The sequence below is a fragment of the Acinonyx jubatus genome, chromosome B4, assembly GCF_027475565.1.
Source record: "Acinonyx jubatus isolate Ajub_Pintada_27869175 chromosome B4, VMU_Ajub_asm_v1.0, whole genome shotgun sequence".
Classification (NCBI taxonomy): domain Eukaryota; kingdom Metazoa; phylum Chordata; class Mammalia; order Carnivora; family Felidae; genus Acinonyx; species Acinonyx jubatus.
The window spans coordinates 41,807,869-41,826,511 of NC_069387.1; the positions used below are offsets into that span (position 1 = coordinate 41,807,869).

Below are 18,643 nucleotides of genomic sequence, written 5' to 3' on the forward strand. Positions count from 1 at the left end.
CTTCCGTTCTTTCACTCTCCTTATCTGAGACATTCATACATGACTCACTTTGAAACTCATCCTCCAAAGTCAAATAGGAGTCAAAAGTGAGGAATTCCGTCCCTCGTCATCAAAAACGAAGAGAGAGGGGAAAGAGGAATGGTTCAGCAAGTTTCCTAAATATACTTCATAACTTGATTGTGGGTAAGAGTGAAGACCAGGCTGGACGTGTGGGGACCTCCAGGCTGGTGCTGAAACCTTCAGCTAGCATCTCAGGTTTTTGGTAAGAAAAACTTACATCCACCGGGTCCCTGGTGCTTGTTTCCTTGTTACGGATCATGGTTTGCCGGTCGTTATCCTCTCCCTCCCCCCCCCCCATTCCTTCCCCAGCTTGTATTGTTTTTGTTGTGTCCCCACATCCACCTCTCTTTCTCTAAATATCCCACATTCTATTCATTTTTCTTCTTAATAGTTTCATTCTAGAACTAATAGTGAATTTTCATACCATTTTTTTTCTCTCTTAGATTGGCTATCTTTCTCTTTTTGAACTACGATTCCAGCTTTCCAAATCAATAGTTTTGTTTCTCAAATCGGTGACCTATTTTTTCTTTATGTATATATATATATATATATATTTTTTTTTTTTTTCTCATTCCACTTTCTCTTTTTTTTCTTTTATTCTTTTGCTTGCTCCTTATTGTTACTGACTCTGTCATCCTACCACTAGTATTTGATTCTGGAATCTGCTTTCTCTCCCTATCATAATTGACTTCTAGTTTCAGGATTTCCTTTATCTTTTTAAAGACTTTCAGCCCATTCAGTGTTGCAAATTAAAAAGACGAAAGGAAAGAAACAAAGGAGCTCTACCAGTCTTAAATGGGGAGGTGTTTTTCAGGCAAAGCACTTGGAGAAATGTACAAAGTGACCTTGTTCTGAAATCCTTTTTTTTTTTTTTTTTTTTATGTTTATTCATTGCTGAGAGGCAGAGAGAGACAAAGAGCAGGGGAGGGGCAGAGAGAGAGGGAGCCACAGCATCCGAGGCAGGCTCCAGGCTCCGAGCCGTCAGCACAGGCCCCGACGCGGGGCTCGAACCCACGGACCGCGAGATCGTGACCGGAGCCGAAGTCGGACATTTAACCGGCTGAGCCACCCAGGCGCCCCTCTTTTCCGTCTTTATTGTTTCAGTTGGTGCAGTTCTCCATACCTTTCCCTTTATTAGCAATACCGAAGACCTTTTAGTTGTGTGATTCTCTCTAGTAAAAGGAGTACTAGTGTGAAAGACATTGGCCCTGAAATCTCAGAACCCTCCTAGTTGTGAATGTGTGAAAGTCAGCTAATTTGCCGAGTGTCAGCGTCAAAAACTGCGAAATAAAACTAGAGACCAGGAAAGCTGATTACGAAGCTTCCCTTGAGCCCTAGCTTTCTCCGATTCCACCCTTCTCTCAATGTTTCATGGATCTCCGCATTAATGCGTGTGTTGGAGCAGGACCGGGGACCCGGGTACCTGCCGTGCACAGCAGGGAAGGAAGGGCTCCTGACAGGACTTGAATATTGTGTGGGTAAGGCTACAGAGAGGGGAATGAGAATCACTTCTTCTTTTTTATTCTTTTGTTGACTCAGTTATTTTAACTTCTGCTAATCATGTAAGGCCCTATGAAAACATCGGGTGAAGTCAGCAGAATGACTTCGAAGCCACAAAAACATTTTGGGACTCCATGAAAGGAAACATAAAATGCTATTGCAGCCAGTAAGAAGCGGGAACTGGAAAACCAAAGGGAAGTTAGAAGAGACCGCGTCTTTAATGGGTTAATGGATAGGAATAAGAATTTTAAATTTAGTTGGGGAAAAAAAAAAAAAGTAAACCCCCAAATGAACACCCATCCACTGAAGTAATTTTTGATCTTTTAGGCATTGTGCTAAATTCTGTAGAACAAGTACTTAGGAAGAGGGTTCATCTTTACCATCATGAGATTTAAGGCCAGCATAATAGAGAAGACAGCCACGATAATAATTATAATACAGGACAAAATGTATCATTGCACAGATAACATGAAAGGAGATTCAACATACACGCATACACACACAAATTTAAGAGGCTGGAGGACTAATTTCTGTTTGAGACTGTAAGAGAAGGTTTCAAGGAAGAATAATATTTGAGCTTGTTTTTGAAGAATGGCTAGGATTTCAACAGATAGAGATTAAGGATGCAAGACGGAGGAGGTTAAGGTTAAGGGTGTAATTCCAGACAGAAGTAAACAACATGAGCCAGCATAGTGAGTTGTTCAGGAAAGCTGTAAGATAGGGTACATTTATGAGTCTTCAGAATTAAGGGAGAGTAATGTCACAGAGGTCAAGAGAATGGGCTGGTGGATGAAGACCGAATAAGATGTTGCGATTTCTTCTTTCTTTCTTTCTTTCTTTCTTTCTTTCTTTCTTTCTTTCATTCTTTATGTGGAGGGAGGGGCAGAGTGAGAGAGAAAGAGGGAACTTTAAGCAGGTTCCACACTCAGCTCGGAGCCTGACGCAGAGCTCAATCCCACAACCCTGGGATCATGATCTGAGTCGAAATCAAGAATTGGATGCTCAACCGACTGAGCCACCCAGGCCCCCCTGGATTTGTTATTTATATGTAATTTTAGCATAGTGATGGGGCAGAAGACAAATTAGAAAAGATAAAAAATGAATGGTGGGAACAACAGACCCTGAAACAAGCTAGTCTCCTTGAAAAAGAGAAACTACTAAAAAAAAAAGAGACTTGTGAAACATAACATCCTGGGACACCGGGGTGGCTCAGTCAGTTAACCAGCTCTTGTTTTTGGCTCAGGTCATGATCTCACGGTTCGTGAGTTCGAGCCCCACATCGAGTTCTGTGCTGACAGTCCTCTCTCACCTTCTCCCACTCTCTCTGCCCCTCCCCCGCTCGCGTGCACATGCATGTACTCTCTCTCTCTCTCTCTCTCTCTCAATTCAAACCTCTCGTCCTAATGCAAAGTGTGATCCTAGATTGGCTATAACTGTGGACAAATCAGCTATCGAAGATATTTTGGGAATGACTGGAAAAACACTGGCTAAAGACTGAACATTCCTTAAGGTACAGTCTTACTGTATGATATGGAGACTAGCTGAAAAAAAAGAAAGCAGTTTATAAAACAATATGCATGCCAGTTGATAGCAACATTATTCACAACAGCGAAAAGGTGAGAGCACTTCACATCAAGAGATGAATGGATAAATAAAATGTGGTGTTTACATAAAATGGAATATTATTTAGCCTTGAAAAGGAAAGAAATTCTGACACATGCTACAACATGGATCAGCCTTGAGAACATCATGCTGAGTGAAATAAACCAGACACCAAAAGACAAATGCCCAGTAGTCAAATACATAGTAACAGAAAGTAGAATGGTGTTTTGCCAGGGGCTGGGGGAAGAAGGAAGTGGGGAATTGTTGTCTAATGGGTATAGAGTTTCAGTTTTACTAGATGAAAAAGTTCTAGAGAGTGATTGCACAATAATGGGAATATACTCCACACTGCTGAACTTCATACTTAAGAATGGTGAAACACGGGCACCTAGATGGCTCAGTTGATTGCGTGTCTAACTCTTGATTTCAGCTTGGGCCATGATCTCACGTTCATAGGGATGAGCCTAAGTCAGGTTAGGCACTGACAGCATGGAGCCTGCTTCGGATTTTCTCTCTTCCTCTCTCTCTACCCCTCCCCCACTCTCTCTCTCTCTCTCTCTCTCTCTCTCTCTGCAAATAAATAAACTTAAAAAAAATGTTAATCTTTAAAAAAATGGTTACAATGGTAAATTTTGCATTATGAGTATTTTAACACAATTTTACAAACTGGGCGGGGGGGGCGCCTTGTGTGGCTCAGTCGGTCAAGCTTCCGACTTCAGCTCAGGTCACGATTTCACAGTTCTTGGGTTTGAGACCCACGTCCGGCTCTGTGCTGACAGCTCAGAGCCTGGAGCCTGCTTCTGATTCTGTGTCTCCCTCTCTCTCCGCTCCCCACCCCCCACTCACACTCTGCCTCTCTCTCTCTCTCAAAAATAAACATTAAAAAATTTTTTTGAGAAAAAAATGCATACATATATACACGTGTACATATACATATGTGTATATATGTATGCATATTTTTTGTTAATCAAAATTTGACAACATTAGATCATTCCGTGCATATTAAAAATTTTTTTCTCAAAAATACATATGTGTCTATATGTATGCATATTTATGATTATACATTAAAAAAAACTAACAAACAAGACAGAAATGATGGGTGAGGAGGAAATCAATGCAGAGAGGGTAAACAACTCTTGAGAAATTTGAAAGCAAAAAGGGAAAGATGAGGTACCTAAAGACGTAACTTAATCCACTGCACCTTTTTTACGGTGAGTCCCTCAAAGATCTGGTAGAGGGAATGGATGGAACTTCAACCCTCAAAGAAATGAGAATATACAAAGTTAAAATCTTAAATACCATTTGACAGTGGTGATGGAGCTTCACAAAGCCCTCTCATGGATACAAAGCTGGGAACCTCTGGTCTAGAAGTTATTGTTTGTTGGGGCGCCTGGTGGCTCAGTCAGTAGAGTGTCTGACTTCGGCCCAGGTCACGATCTCACGGTTTGTAGGTTCAAGTTCTGCGTCGGGCTCTGTGCTGACAGCTTGGAGCCTGCTTCGGGTTCTGTGTCTCCCTCTCTCTCTGCCCCTCCCCTGCTCACTTTCTCTCTCTCTCTCTCAAAAATAAATGTTAAAAAAAAATTAGAAGTTCAGTTCCTAACATGATCGTTAACTCTCAAAAACAACAGAGGTTATTGTTTGTCATTTAGCTTATTTGTTTTTAATAGGAGACACCAGGTGAGGAAAGGAACCAGTGCAGAATGAGAAAGTGGAAGTGCAAGAAAGAGGAGAAATGTACATTGATAGGGACTTCCAAATGAAACTATGATTTTGATACGCATTTAAATTGATACAGTAGATTCTAATTCTCACAGAACGTTTTTGTGTGGTCCAGTGTCAAGTCAAGGAATACAAACTCGGGGGGCCTGGGTGGCTCGGTAGGCTGAGCAGCCAATTCTTGATTTCGGCTCAGGTCACGATCCCAGGGTCATGGGATCAAGCCCCATGTTGAGCTCCACTCAGAGCATGAAGCCCACTTAGGATTCTCTCGCTCTCCCCTGCCCCTCTCACCCTCGTATGCATGCTCGCTCTCTCTCTCTCTCAAAAAAAAAAAAAAAAAAAAAAAATTTAAGAAAGAACACAATCTAAAACAGTGTGAGGACTTTTGTAGTTCTATATCATAATGGGGGAATGTTATTTAAAAAGCATATGCTTTTTTAAAACAGTAGTTTTAATATTTTTGTTTATATTTTTCTAGAAGTTCAGCAATGGAGTCTTTCTCTGCTGAGACCAATTCAACTGACCTACCCTCACAGCCCTGGTATGAACCCCAAATAATTCTCTCCATGGTCATTCTCAGCCTCACCTTCTTACTGGGATTGCCAGGCAACGGGCTGGTGCTGTGGGTGGCTGGCCTAAAGATGCAGCGGACGGTGAACACAGTTTGGTTTCTCCATCTCACGCTGGCGGACTTCCTCTGTTGCCTCTCCTTGCCCTTCTCCCTGGCTCACTTGGCTCTCCAAGGACACTGGCCCTATGGCTGGCTCCTCTGTAAGCTCATCCCCTCCATCATTGTCCTCAACATGTTTGCCAGCGTCTTCCTGCTGACTGTCATTAGCCTGGATCGTTGCCTTTTGGTACTCAAGCCAATCTGGTGCCAGAATCACCGCAATGTGGGGACAGCCTTCACTATCTGTGGATGTATATGGGTGGTGGCTTTTGTAATGTGCATACCTGTGTTCGTGTACCGGGAAACATTCACTGTAGGCAACCGTGACGTGTGTGGCTACGATCTTGGCTTCTACGGCTCATTAGATTATTCAGACTTCACCATTGATCTACTGGAAAATGGATCTCTTGACAACTCCATCGTTCAGCTGCCTGGAGAAATGGATGCAAGGCTGCAGTCTTTCTCTGAACGAACCAATGATCTGCCTTGGACAGCCACCACTATCTTCCATTCTCAAACACTTCAAAGACCTTCTGGACAGTCACTCCCTATAGATCCAGCTAATTTATCTAGTCAAGCTCCATACGATAACTTATTTAAGCCTGCGAATGAGGTCTCACCTATAGTCCCCAGTGGGTTCCCCATTGAAGACCACAGAGCTAACCCATTCGATTTAGAGCTTTACTCTGACTCTTCCAGCAATTCCTCATACTTGTATGAGCTATTCCAAGATTTCCAGGGTGATTATTTAGGCCAGTTTTCATATAACAATCAAGTACTAACCCCCCGGGGGGCAGTAACCATCACCAGACTAGTGGTAGGTTTCCTTCTGCCCTCTTTTGTCATGGTGGCCTGTTACAGCCTCATTATCTTCCGCATGCGACGGGGCCGCTTCACCAAGACTCGGATCAAAACCTTGAAAGTGGCCATGGCTGTGGTGATTGTCTTCTGCGTCTGCTGGGCTCCATACCACATTGTTGGGGTCCTATCATTGTTTTTTGACTCAGAAACTCCCCTTGGAGAAGCTCTGCTGTCTTGGGACCACGTGTGCATCGCTCTCGCGTCGGCCAATAGTTGCTTTAATCCCTTCCTCTATGCCCTCCTAGGAAAAGATTTTAGGAAGAAAGCAAGGCAGTCGATGAAGGGCATTCTGGAGGCAGCTTTCAGTGAAGACCTCACACACTCTACCAGCTGTCCCCAAAGCAAAGTCTTTACGGAAAGAAATAGTATCAGTACATCTGTGTGAAAATACGGAGCGGTTGACCCCAGCAGAGGTTCTTAGCTATTCACCCAGTGTGCCATTTTCTAAAACAATAAGGGATATTGTGAGCAGGGGATTTCGGAAACCATCAAAGAATCAATCCACAGGTTCTCAAAGTATGAGCCCAGGCTAAGGACATCCGCATCACCTGGAAACTTGCTAGAATCTCCAAGAAACTTGCTGAACCAGAATGTCTGGGGGTGGGGCTCCAGAAAGTGTTTTAACAAGCTCTCTTGTTTCTAATGAATGCTAAATTTGAGAATTGTAAAAATGAGTCTATTTCTATCCCAACCTAAGCTAAATGAAACCAACGAGAACCTAGTCTGTTTCAAAATGATTTTTCCATCATGAAATTTTTTTTTAACGTTATTTATTTTTGAGAGAGAGGGAGAGAGAGAGCATGAGCAGGGGAGAAGCAGAGAGAGAGGGAAACACAGTATCTGAAGCAGGCTCCAGGCTCTGAGCTGTCAGCACAGAGCCTGATGTGGGGCTCGAACTCATGAACCGTGAGATCATGACCTGAGCCGAAGTTGGATACTCAATTGACTGAGCCACCCAGGCGCCCCCAATTTGTTTTTAGTATTGTCTGAATCCCTCCCCACCAGATTCAATTTAAAACCATTCCATCTAGTCTTACCTGAGTGAAAAATGATCATCTATTTATGGCTCTGTTGTGGTGGTGGTGATATTTTTAAATGAAAAGAAGGTACAAAAGGAAAGAAAAAGTCTATGAAAACAAGCAGTTATGAGACTGGGTCTGGAAGCAGAGTACAATGTCAGATGCTTGCTATGTGCAATACTTCTGGATATAGGACATGGGAATTCCAATGGGAATTCCAAATTTCCATTATTTTAATTAAATAGGCATCTACTGTGTAAGGACAGGCTGCTAAGGCATCTGAAAACTTCCTCATGAAATGGCACGTGAGCTGTGGTTTGTGGAGTTTTCTATTTGTTTTACTCAGTCTGCGTATTGAGAGAACCATCTCTCTTCCATTCGTTTTCTTAAACTCTATTCCCTTAATCCCACCCTACCCTGGCCTCTAAATCTTCTTCCATATTAGACTTTGTGCATCTAATAACCTCTAATTTCATAAGAGTCAAACTTGAAACTTGCTTGAAACTAATGCTTGAAACTAATACCCTCACCCCCCCCCCCCCCCCCCCGCCCCAAACTCATTTCAAGTGAAAAGGGAAAGAGGGTAAAGGACAGAGCAGCAATCCTTGAATTCATTGCCTGATGACTGAGTACCCCCCGGGAAGACCATCACACTTTGGAAAGCATGGCTACAGGTGTAGATCATTCACCGGATGTGTCTCTTGGGGCTTTTTGAAATTATTCTTTATCTTTTCCAAAGTAAAACATGCACATAGTTTAAACAGCATTCCCAGCTTATACTGAAATGTAAGAAGTTTCCTGCCCCACTCTGCGGAACCAATCCCTCCTCCTACACCCATCTCCCAGAAATAACACTTGTAGCAATTTTAGATGTTTCTTCTGATGTTTACCATGTTAAGTCATGTGCTTATGCAGCTAGTTTTTTATACATGATAAAGTGACTTCTTGTTTTGGAAGATGAAGAATTTTAACCACATTCCTCATTTTTGTGTATCCATCATCCATCATCCTAACATTCATTAACCATCATACGTTAATTTGCTCGTGACCACACATTTTCTTCTCCTCTGTGGATCCATTCCAACCATATATATGGCTTTCCTTCCATCCTTGTTTCATTCTTTAAAAAAAAAAAAAAAAATTATTTAACTCTATCACCTTCTCATTTTTCTGGGTATATAAACTTGTATGTGTTCAACCTCTAAAATTCCAGGTTTCTTTGTACTACAATATAGCCTCATCTAAGTGGAATATAATTATTTAATCTAAAAAAGAGAGAAAATGAGATGTTTTAGACTTGCAAGATACTGTTATTTGTTCAATGGTTGAGGTAAGGATCGCGACTACAAATAAGTTATAAAATACTATGCAGAAAAATTGCAGATCACTGGGAATTCTTCCAATTGTGAGGTAACAATGTCTAACATGATGTAAGATTTGCAATGGCACCTTCCAATGTAATCTGCTGACCTAATTGATATGAATAAATGCTTTCTTTCTTGTGGTTCCTAGCACGGCTGTGATTTGTGGATCCTCTTAATTGTCTGACACTCAGAATATATCACAATCTCGAGGCACCTGGGTGGCTCAGTCAGTTGAGGGTCTGACTTCAGCTTCGGTCATGATCTCACCGTTTTTGTGAGTTCAAATCCCGTGTCGGGCTCGGTGTTGTCAGCTCAGAGCCTGGAGCCTGCTTCGGATTCTGTGTCTCGCTGTCTTTCTCTGCCCCTCGCCTGCTTGCAATGTGTCTGTCCCTCTCTTTCAAAAATAGACATAAAAAAAAGTAAAAAGAAAAAAAAGATTCTCTCTCTCCCCCTCTGCCCCTCCCCTCCTGTGCACACATGCATGCTCTCTCTCTAAAATATATATAAATGTATTAATATATATTTAAATATATATTTATAAATTTAAAAATATATATTAAATAAATGTTTGATAAAATAATTATAAATATATTAAAATTTAAATATATATATTTTATATTTTATATATGATATATACATATATATATCATAATCTCTAAATAAACAACAAATAAATCTCATAGTGGGTTGCTATAGGCTTGCTCTAACAGCAATTAGCTAGGCTTCTGGAAGTCCCAACATATTTCACGAGACCGCGGGTAGAATTCCCAAACTCCTGCATTTAGTATATAGGATATTAGGGCGGAATGGCACAGTTATAAAGATTCAATAGTTGCTACTTCTGGGTTCCTTGTGAGAGTTCCAATCCTTGGAAATGTAGTCTGAAAAAAAAAAATCCTACAATTGGAATTCCCTCATTTTCTTATGAAAAACTCGGTAAGTACCTGTAAGTACTGACAGGAAGTCTCACATGGAGAGCCAGCTCCTCCCTCTAATCTTTGAAATGTCCCAGAACACGGGCAAGGTGGCTTAGTCCACACACCAAGCTACAAGGGGTGACTGCCTCTCCCAACCAGATTTTACTATATTTAATAGCATTTTTAAAAAGCAGTATTAAAAGCATGTTTTTTGTGGGGCGCCTGGGTGGCTCGGTGGGTTAAGCGACTGACTTCGGCTCAGATCATGACCTCACGGTCTGGGAGTTTGAGCCCCGCATCGGGCTCTGTGCTGACAGCTCGGAGCCTGGAGCCTGCTTCCGATTCTGTGTCTCCCTCTCTCTCTGCCCCTCCCCTGCTCGCGCGCTGTCTCTCTCTGTCTCGAAAATAAATTTAAAAAACATTAAAAGAAGTAATAATAAAAAATAAATAAATAAAAGCATGTGTTTTGATTCTTCTTTCCCCCCGAATCTTACCAAAAAATTTCAAAATCAACCAATCAAACCCAGTGGTGGGAGGGCGGGGAGGGCTACAAGGCCAGCTGCAAACAAATGTTTCCGCTTTTCTCCCTTCCTACCCTGGCCAAAAGACATTTGAGACCGGCACCAGTAAGATAAAAGCGTCAACATTCGTCTTCCTTTTTTTTTTTTATTAAGAAAGCATGCAAAAAACAACAACAACTTGTGAGACCAAACACCCCCTTGCCAGCCTGCACCAATGCAAAGCATTATGGGTGGTATGAAGGACTCACCAAACCAGAAACATGGGGGTTGAAGAGAGGAAAGCAAGGATGGGTGGACCTCTACCAAGTAACTGCTCCTTCTGTCCCTCTCCTCCGAATTTCTCCCCTATTTCCTCTTGTAGGCAGTGAGCTCCCGCGGTTTTGCACACATCACCCAATACAACAACAACTGTACTTCGAGCCCAGCCATGCCGGACTCTCCAAAAAAAGTAGTCTTCTTTCCATTGCATGGAGGGGAGGGGAAACTGAGGCCCAAAGAGGGTCAGCTGTGTCCTGTGCCATTTAGCAAGGCTGGGTTCAATGGAAGGGAGCTAAAAATCTCAGGAGGTCTGAGAGGCGATCTTCCGCCCTAGTCCCAAATTTCAGTTACTCCAGCTGCCCGCCAGAGCCTTAATGAGACTAGTTTCCAGAAGACGCAGATGAATTATAAACAAGGAACATTTACATGTACAATGTAGTCTACCCTCGCAGATCCTGTGTGGAGCTGAGTAGAAAAGGGGCTTAGAAAAGAGAAGTGATCATCACTCATCACTTGTAAAGGGGGAATCTTGGGGAGAACAGATGGCAGGGTGTATGTAGGAGGCACCTTGACTGGAAGGAATAAGGAACAGATGCCTAGAATAGGAACACGGGGCAAAGGCATTGTGCCACCCTCTGAGAGAAATTCCCCTTTCCCCAATGGGAAATATTATGTCATACTTCAACCCCACTGACCGCCCTCCAACACAACGGGGGATTCAAGCCACTCCTACCCCCATTTCTTACAAAGAACTTCACAGAAATAAAGTGCTCTTTAGTTAACCGCCCTTTCTTGCCCCTTTGCTTCAGCCTTCTTCAACAAGCTCTCGTGTATAACCCCCTTACGAAGAGACGGAGGGGTGGGTGAGGGGGAAAAGCCGAGGAGCGGAAAGCTAGATCTCCTGAAGTCATCGGTAAATAAAAGAATGTGAACGAAAAGCAGAAATCACAGAGAGAGTGGCCTTGTCCATTCCTTACATTTTGTCCTGTAGCTTCCAGAAAGCGAACGTTCAGGGAAATGAAAACAGAAGTAAAATTGTTTTTCCCTCTCATAACTAATATTCAACAATTCACATTAAGTACACACTAAGTACTTTGCAACAGTAACTCATGGCCACTCCTCGTTGGAGAGAAGTTGTCCCCGTACCTTATTCTGGGAGTCTCCTTTGATCCTCATAAACTCTCCCCTCTAGATTACGTACTCCCCACAACCTATCTCCTTCACCCCTCAAAAGCCTAATCGCAAAAGCTTCAGCCCCAGTGATCCGGATTCGGAGAGAAGTTATTTGCCCACATGGTTAAATAACTGCAATATTCCCTACCCATGTGTATGCCGACTCCTATTTCCTTCCCCCACCCTCCCACTAAAGGTTCAGTTCTGCTATGATCAGCGGGAAAGAGATTCCCATGTTGTCCTAGCATAGGATGAGACTAAGAGGGCGAGAATGGCTCACTTTTCTTTCTTGAGAGTTCCAGAAAATGGGGGAAGAAAAATAAAAGGGAAGGAACTGAGCAAACAGCTGGAGGAGGACAAAATAAAATTTGCCGAATGGGCAAAAGGGATTGAAGGATCATTTGTAAATGCAAATAAGAGCCACAGTGGATTTCCAGAAGGGTTGAACTGAAGCCATCTCCTAAAAGCCCAACCTATACTGAATGGTTGTCCTCGTCCCTATCATAGAAGCAGAGTTCCGGCCAAGACCAAATCTATCCCCAATAGACAGAGGGCTAAGAACGAGCCAATGGAAGTTTCTAGTAGCATATACCCAATTTCTGACTGTTTTATATTCTATCGCCCCTCTACAGTACTTGACTCGACCCACCCCAGACCTCTTATTCCACTAGGATTTTATCGTCACCCTCCATCGCTCTTGCCCTTGATGGGGAGTGAGGCTCGGCAGAAGGAAGGTCTGGAGATATAAAGGGACAAGGAAGAGCTCGGAGGACAAAATTAGCACCATTGAGTAAAACCTGCAAATTCGCGGCTGCCAAGCAGTGTTTCAGATCCCTTTTACTCGATAAGGTGGCTTCTCTAGGACTGGACTGAACTGACAGGAACAGAAAACGATTTAGGGCCAAAAGGTGGGATTAGCATCGAGTTTCTCAAAGAGAAAGGTAAATCAAAGTTGGAAACCCTTCTCTGCAGCCATCGGGGCCTCCCCTTCCAGCCAGATGATTTTAAATTAGCAAGGGGTGGACATGGTCCGTGGAGTAGGGACAGGAGCCTGGGAACAGCATATAACCAATAATAATAATAACAATAATAATAATAATAATACCATAATAAGAATAATAATAAAAGAATTAGGGGAAAAAAACAAGAAGAAAGAGGAAGAAGGAGGCAGGAAAGGAGGGGTTATCTTCGGCAGCATCTTGCGGTGGCTTCTCTGACAGAGCAAGAAAAAAAGAGAATATATAACTATATACAGGCAAGGAGGAAGGGATGGGCTGGGGCTGCTCTTGCCCCACTGCCAGACTTCACCACCCAGCCTTGGGCTCGTGGCCACACTCCGTGATGCCCTAAGTGATCAAGTCCCAGTCGAAGTCATCAGGGATCTCCTCATTGGCACCAGGAGGTGGAACCGGTGGCCGAGGGACCATATGGTGTGCTGTCGGAAAGACAGGAAGAAATTAAAAGGAGAGCGGATGGGAAGCTATTCTCGCAACCTAGACAGGCAGTGCTCCGCCCCAAATAATTCCACGAAGGGCTGGAGAAACTATTGCCCTTATCAGCCCAGAGTTATTTTCGTTGCTTAGCCACCACTCCGGCTGGGTCTCAGGAAATAAACCAGAGTAAACAGGGTTGCATGGCAATGTCATAGTAGGCAGGCACTAAGAATTATACTTATGAAGACCACGTAGCAATGAAAAAAAAATGCACAGAATGTACGGTTATATGAAACCACAGAACAGAAATTTGTATATGTACTACATGGATAAGGAACACATGGAGAAAGTGTCAGATTGTCACCCGAAACACTGAAAACACTTGGGGTTAGGCGGGAAAATAATAGTGATTTAAAGTGAACAACCAGTTAATTTTATACTATTTATGGCAAGTTACGGTCTTCCTTCAACTCCCCCCCCACTCCGCCCCCACCCGCAACAGAGATAGTTCAGTCCCAGGCCCCTGATACTAGAAGCCGGGTGACAGGAATGCAGACATGGGCACAAAGCAGGTCCATTTGTATAACATGTTCACTTTAACTGCCTGAGCATATCTCCCATCTAGATTCCAAAGCTAGACATAAATGTTCTCCATCTTTCATTTATATGGATGCTTTTACTTCCTTTTGTTATTGCAGGCACAAGTTACGTTTAAAGCAAATCAGTCTTGAGGCGCCTGGGTGGCTCAGTCGGTTGGGCATCCGACTTCGGCTCAGGTCACGATCCCATGGTTCATGAGTTCAAGCCCCGCGTCGGGCTCTATGCTGACAGCTCGGAGCCTGGAGCCTGCTTTGGATTCTGTGTCTCCCTCTCTCCCCACTCACACTCAGTCTCTCTCTCTCTCAAAAATAAATAAGCATTTTTAAAAAGACTTTAAGAAATAAATAAATAAAGTCAGTCAGTCTTCCTTAGGCTTCCAGGACCTATACCTCCCTAGCAAGGGGCCTGCCCTCTGGCCTTGGAACTCATGAAGGCTCACCCACTCCCAGCAGGGGCAGGTAAAAAGGAAAGAGAAGGCAGGCTCAGTGCCAGAGGAAAACAAGACAACTCGTCAGGGTAGACAGCGTTGGGCTGTTGGAGAAAAAAGCTTCCTGGCTCTTACCTGGGCGATTGTATCCTGCTGAGTCCTGGGTGGGGATTGGGTACATTGGTGACGGGCCAGGGTAGAGGTGGGGGGCTTGTGGGTGCACATAAGAGTTCACTGCCAAAGCAAGACAAGAATCATTTGAGTTACGTGGATATGCTTCACTATACTCAATGAAGGAGGGCCCAATAGAGAAAGGAAAGGGAGTAATGCTTCCTCCTCTGAATGTCTTCTCCCTTCCCTACTCTGTTCTGTAGCTCCAGCAGGCATAAAGGCTTTCTGCAGGAGCTAACAGTCTTCCCCACTCCGTGTGAAAAGGCACCCTAATTGTCCCTAGAACTGTGAAATATCATAGCTATTAGAAGCATGATCCAATACAGAAACGTGATCATTGAATCCCTCGTTTCACTGGTTTGAAGCTCACGTAACTAGCGAATCTCAACTCCACCTGATATGATTCGGGTAGGGGTTGCTGAGACACAAATTTGGAATGGACCCTTTCCCTTCCCTTTCCTTAAGTAATTCTAGTCTCCCAAATTAAGGTGTACGAAGGAATCACACAGGTTTTCCGTATAGGACTTTACTGACACGAGAGCTGTTCAGTCAGTCAGCATAGCAGCCAAACTAGTCCCACCGCCCAGTGTGGGTCACCGCCCATCAGACGGTTTTTCTCAATTCCGTTCTGCCCTCTGCCTCCCCCTCCCTTCTCATTACAAGCTCCACCCCCTCGGCAGCTTGCTTTGTTCACTACCTGGGTTCATGGCTGGCTCTTGCTTGCCACTGGTAAGGGCACAGGAGTCAGCGATACGGGCAGGGGCTGGTGGCCGGTGGGAGCCCCCCTGGGGGGGCACGTGACCAGTCTGAGTAAGGAAGTGGTTGAGCGAGTCACACAGATTGGCAATGTGATGCTGGTCGAGGCTCCAGTTCTTCTGCTCTGCCTGTCGCAGACACTCCATCAGTTCTGCAAACAGAGAAGCAAGAAATGCTACCCTCTGCAGAGGTCCCCAAGCCCCTACCGTATCTACCCCCTGTCACTGTTCCAGCCACATCATAAGTCAACACCACGGGCTATACTCATTGCCAGCAGTAATCGACATCTCTTGGGGTTCTACGTTTTCAAACTCTTCTTCTTCTAGTTATTCCTTACTAAATTCTTCTTATAACTTCCATCGTACTGGTAAAGAAAAGAAAATTTCCAAGTGAGTGAGTGAATTAGCCGTAGTCACGCTGGTAGTAAGCGGTGACAAAACGCCAAAATGGCGGGGCGCCTGGGTGGCTCAGTCGGTTAAGTGACCGCCGTCGGCTCAGGTCATGATCTCACGGTTCGTGGGTTCGAGCCCCACGTCGGGCTCTGTGCTGGACACTTGCTCGGAGCCTGGAGCCTGCTTCAGATTCTGTGTCTCCTTCTCTCTCTGCCCCTCCCCCGCTTGTGCTCTGTGTCTCACTTGTGCTTGTGACTCACTCTGTGTCTCAAAAATAAATGAATGTAAAATAAACAAACAAACAAAAAAACTGCAGAATGGTGGTCCAGGTTTCTGAATTCCTGACAGCCTTCCCTCTCCGGGGACAGAAGTGGCTAGGATAAAAACACCGCCATACTTTGAGTGAGTTAAGGCAAAATTAATTAAAATTACTTTGAAAAGAACATCGGCATTGTCCACCCTGTGAAATATGGAGGGGAAGCAGTGGAGTCCTTCACCCTCAAACTTCCCCTTCTGGTTCTGGTTCCTACTGGGTTTTCCGCTAACGCTGTCTTCCCCTGCCCTCCGGTCACCACCTTTTCACCACTAACCTGAGAGCTGTGACTGTTCAATGCTGGACCAGTTGAGCCGATTCACCATCTTAAAGCTTTCCTTTAAGGAGTCGATATTGCAGCACCAGTCAGGAGGAAAGGCTGGAGAGAGAAGGGGCAAGTGGGTAAGAAACTGAGGGAAGGGTAAGCCGGCAGCCAGCCGACGGCGGGCCACCCGCATGCCAGGTCCTCAATCACATCACAAACACCATCTCACAATCTCCCTCCCTGGAGACTGAGGACTGGTAGAGCTATCAGCGCTCTAGGGATGGGCAGCCTCGAGGGCAGGCCGGAGACTACGTCCAGCAATCGAGGCTGGTCTGAGAATTCCAGAAGACAGAGCCCCAGGTGGCAAGTTGGGCTCACTATGACGAGCGAACCGTAACTTCCGAACCTACCGCATCTCCAGGCGACAGTCCGAACGGGGGGGGGGGGGGGGGTCAGTCGGCCCTCCGCGGGGCCTCCCGGCACGTCCTTACTCACCAAAGCCAGTACTATTGACAGGAGCTTGGCCTGGTGCCTGCTGTGGCGGCGGAGGCGGTGGCTGGGCAGGATGGGCGTGCGGGTGGTGCTGGTGCGGGCGGTAGCCTCCGTGCTGCAGTGGGGGTGGGTGCATGGCCATCACGGAGGGAGGCCCGTAGCCCTCGGCCCCAGCTTGCTTCCCCCCTGGGGGGGTACAAGCATCCGGGCTCGGGGTGTGCAGCGGGGGCGCGCCCCCGACAGTCGAGGGGCCCTGGGCCGTTGCCTGCTGTTGCTGCTGCTGCGGCTGGGACTGTTGGGGTGGCGGCTGTGGCGGCGGCGGCTGCTGCTGCTGAGGTGGCGGCGGCTGCTGCTGGTACATGTAGTAGTTGTTGGAGGGCGGCATGTCCCCCAGGAGAGACGAAAAGCCTGCAGGGCGGAGCAAGCAGGAGAGCCAATCGGGCAACGCGTTTTTCGGCCAAGAGGGATTTCCACGGGCTGGAGGTGGGAGGCCAGAAACCCCAGGCTTCAAAGGATACGGGCGTTCTGGGACAGCAAGGGTCCCCTCGGCCCCGTCTGCCTCCCACCGCTCCCCGACCTCTGCAGGTTTCACAGACAGAGGGAGGGCCTTGACAGCGTGGCAACTGCCGAAATTTCAGCAAAAAATCAGCATGTGCCTCTTCGTGCTATTCTTCGGCGACCTGGCAGAAGGCCCGGAACCATGGTCTCAAAAGAAGTCAGAAATCAGGTGGAGTTTAAAAAGTAAATTATAGGGGCGCCTGGGTGGCTCAGTCGGTTGAGCGTCCGACTTCGGCTCGGGTCATGATCTTGAGGTCCGTGAGTTCGAGCCCCGCGTCGGGCTCTGTGCTGACAGCTCAGAGCCTGGAGCCTGCTTCCGATTCTGTATCTCCCTCTCTCCTGCCCCTCCCCCGATAACCAAGTCTCCATCATTAAGGATGCATACTGATATCGTATCTATAGGCGGGATGATATGTCTGAGAAGTTCATTAAATTACTCCAATTAAAAAAAAAAAAAGCTGGGTGGTAAATGAAACAAGCTGAACAAAATACTGGTAGCTGTTAGGGGCGCCTAGGTGCTCAGTTGGTTAAGAGTCTGACTCTTGGTTTCGGCTCAGGTCATGATCTCATGGTTTGTGGTTTTGAGCCTTGCTGACAGGCATGGAGCCTGTTTGGGATTCTCTCCCTCCCTCTCTCTCTGCCTCTCTCTAGCTCACACACGCGCACTCTCTCGCTCTCAAAAATAAACAGGGGTGTCTGGGTAGTTCAGTTGGTTAAGCGTTCAACTCTTGATCTCAGCTGTGAACTCACAGTTATGCGGTCGTGAACTCACAGTTCTGTGGTCATGAACTCACAGTTCTGCGCTGATGGCACAGAACCTGCTTCAGATGCTGTCTGTCCTCTCTGCCCCTCCCCTGCTTGTGCCCCCTCTCTCTCTCAGATGAATAAAGAACCTTAAAAAAAAAAATGTTTTAATAAATAAATTAACTAAAAAAATCTATTGGTAGCTGTTAAAACTGGGCTGTGTTAAAGTTGGAAACGTAAGGGTTCATTATACAGTTTTCTCTAGTTTTGCAGATGTTTGAGATTTTTCCTGCTAAAAACCGACATAAATATAAAAATGCTAAAAAATTGTCTCACAACATAGCAGGAGTTCTGAGGGTAAGGATACCACTGCTGCCCCCTCGTGGCCATCCTCTAAATGACCTGCATTCAGCCATAAAGTCACTGCCCTTCCTTCTGGAAAGGGGAATCCCTCCAACTCACTTTCTGAAGCTAATAACCTAGCCTGCCTCTTGAAACGGCTGTCCTTCAGAACTAAGCCAGAAGAGCTGGACTCCACAAACAATTTTATTTTATGAGATGCTTCCCCTGACCAGTGACCACCCTCCCCTTGGGTTAAAAATAAGATAAAAGGCCAGGGCGCCTGGGTGGCCCAGCGGATTAAGCGCCCAACTCTTCGTTTCGGCTCAGGTCACGATCTCCCAGTTCGTGAAATCGAGCCCCATGTAGGGTTCTGTGCTGGCAGCACAGAGCCTGCTTGAGATTCTCTTTCTCCCTCTCTCTCTGTCCCTCCTGCTTCTCGTGCTTGCTCTCTCTCTCCCTCTCTCTCTCTCCCTCTCTCTCTCTCTC

General features: G+C 45.4%; 2 protein-coding genes across 3 annotated transcripts in view; one reads left to right on the top strand and one right to left on the bottom strand.

The window, feature by feature from the left end:
- Nucleotides 1–8,935, top strand: C3AR1 (complement C3a receptor 1). 2 transcript variants are annotated; one of them, XM_053225790.1, is made up of 2 exons: nucleotides 1–262; nucleotides 5,363–8,935. In XM_053225790.1, exon 2 carries the CDS (start codon nucleotides 5,370–5,372, stop codon nucleotides 6,795–6,797), a length of 1,428 nt encoding a protein of 475 aa, XP_053081765.1. In that variant the 5' UTR covers nucleotides 1–262; nucleotides 5,363–5,369; the 3' UTR covers nucleotides 6,798–8,935. The 2 variants fall into 2 exon arrangements, with proteins under 2 accessions (XP_053081765.1, XP_014916826.2); XM_015061340.3 differs by having other exon boundaries at nucleotides 6–262; nucleotides 5,360–8,935.
- Nucleotides 8,431–18,643, bottom strand: part of FOXJ2 (forkhead box J2) — a 23,145-nt gene continuing 12,932 nt past the window's right edge. The window contains exons 8-12 of the mRNA XM_053225789.1: nucleotides 16,517–16,921; nucleotides 16,034–16,135; nucleotides 14,993–15,202; nucleotides 14,260–14,358; nucleotides 8,431–13,099 (exon numbers count right to left, since the gene is read on the bottom strand). Of these exons, the coding sequence (XP_053081764.1) occupies nucleotides 13,011–13,099; nucleotides 14,260–14,358; nucleotides 14,993–15,202; nucleotides 16,034–16,135; nucleotides 16,517–16,921 (905 nt within the window). The 3' untranslated portion in view covers nucleotides 8,431–13,010. The remainder of the gene's footprint in view (nucleotides 13,100–14,259; nucleotides 14,359–14,992; nucleotides 15,203–16,033; nucleotides 16,136–16,516; nucleotides 16,922–18,643) is intronic.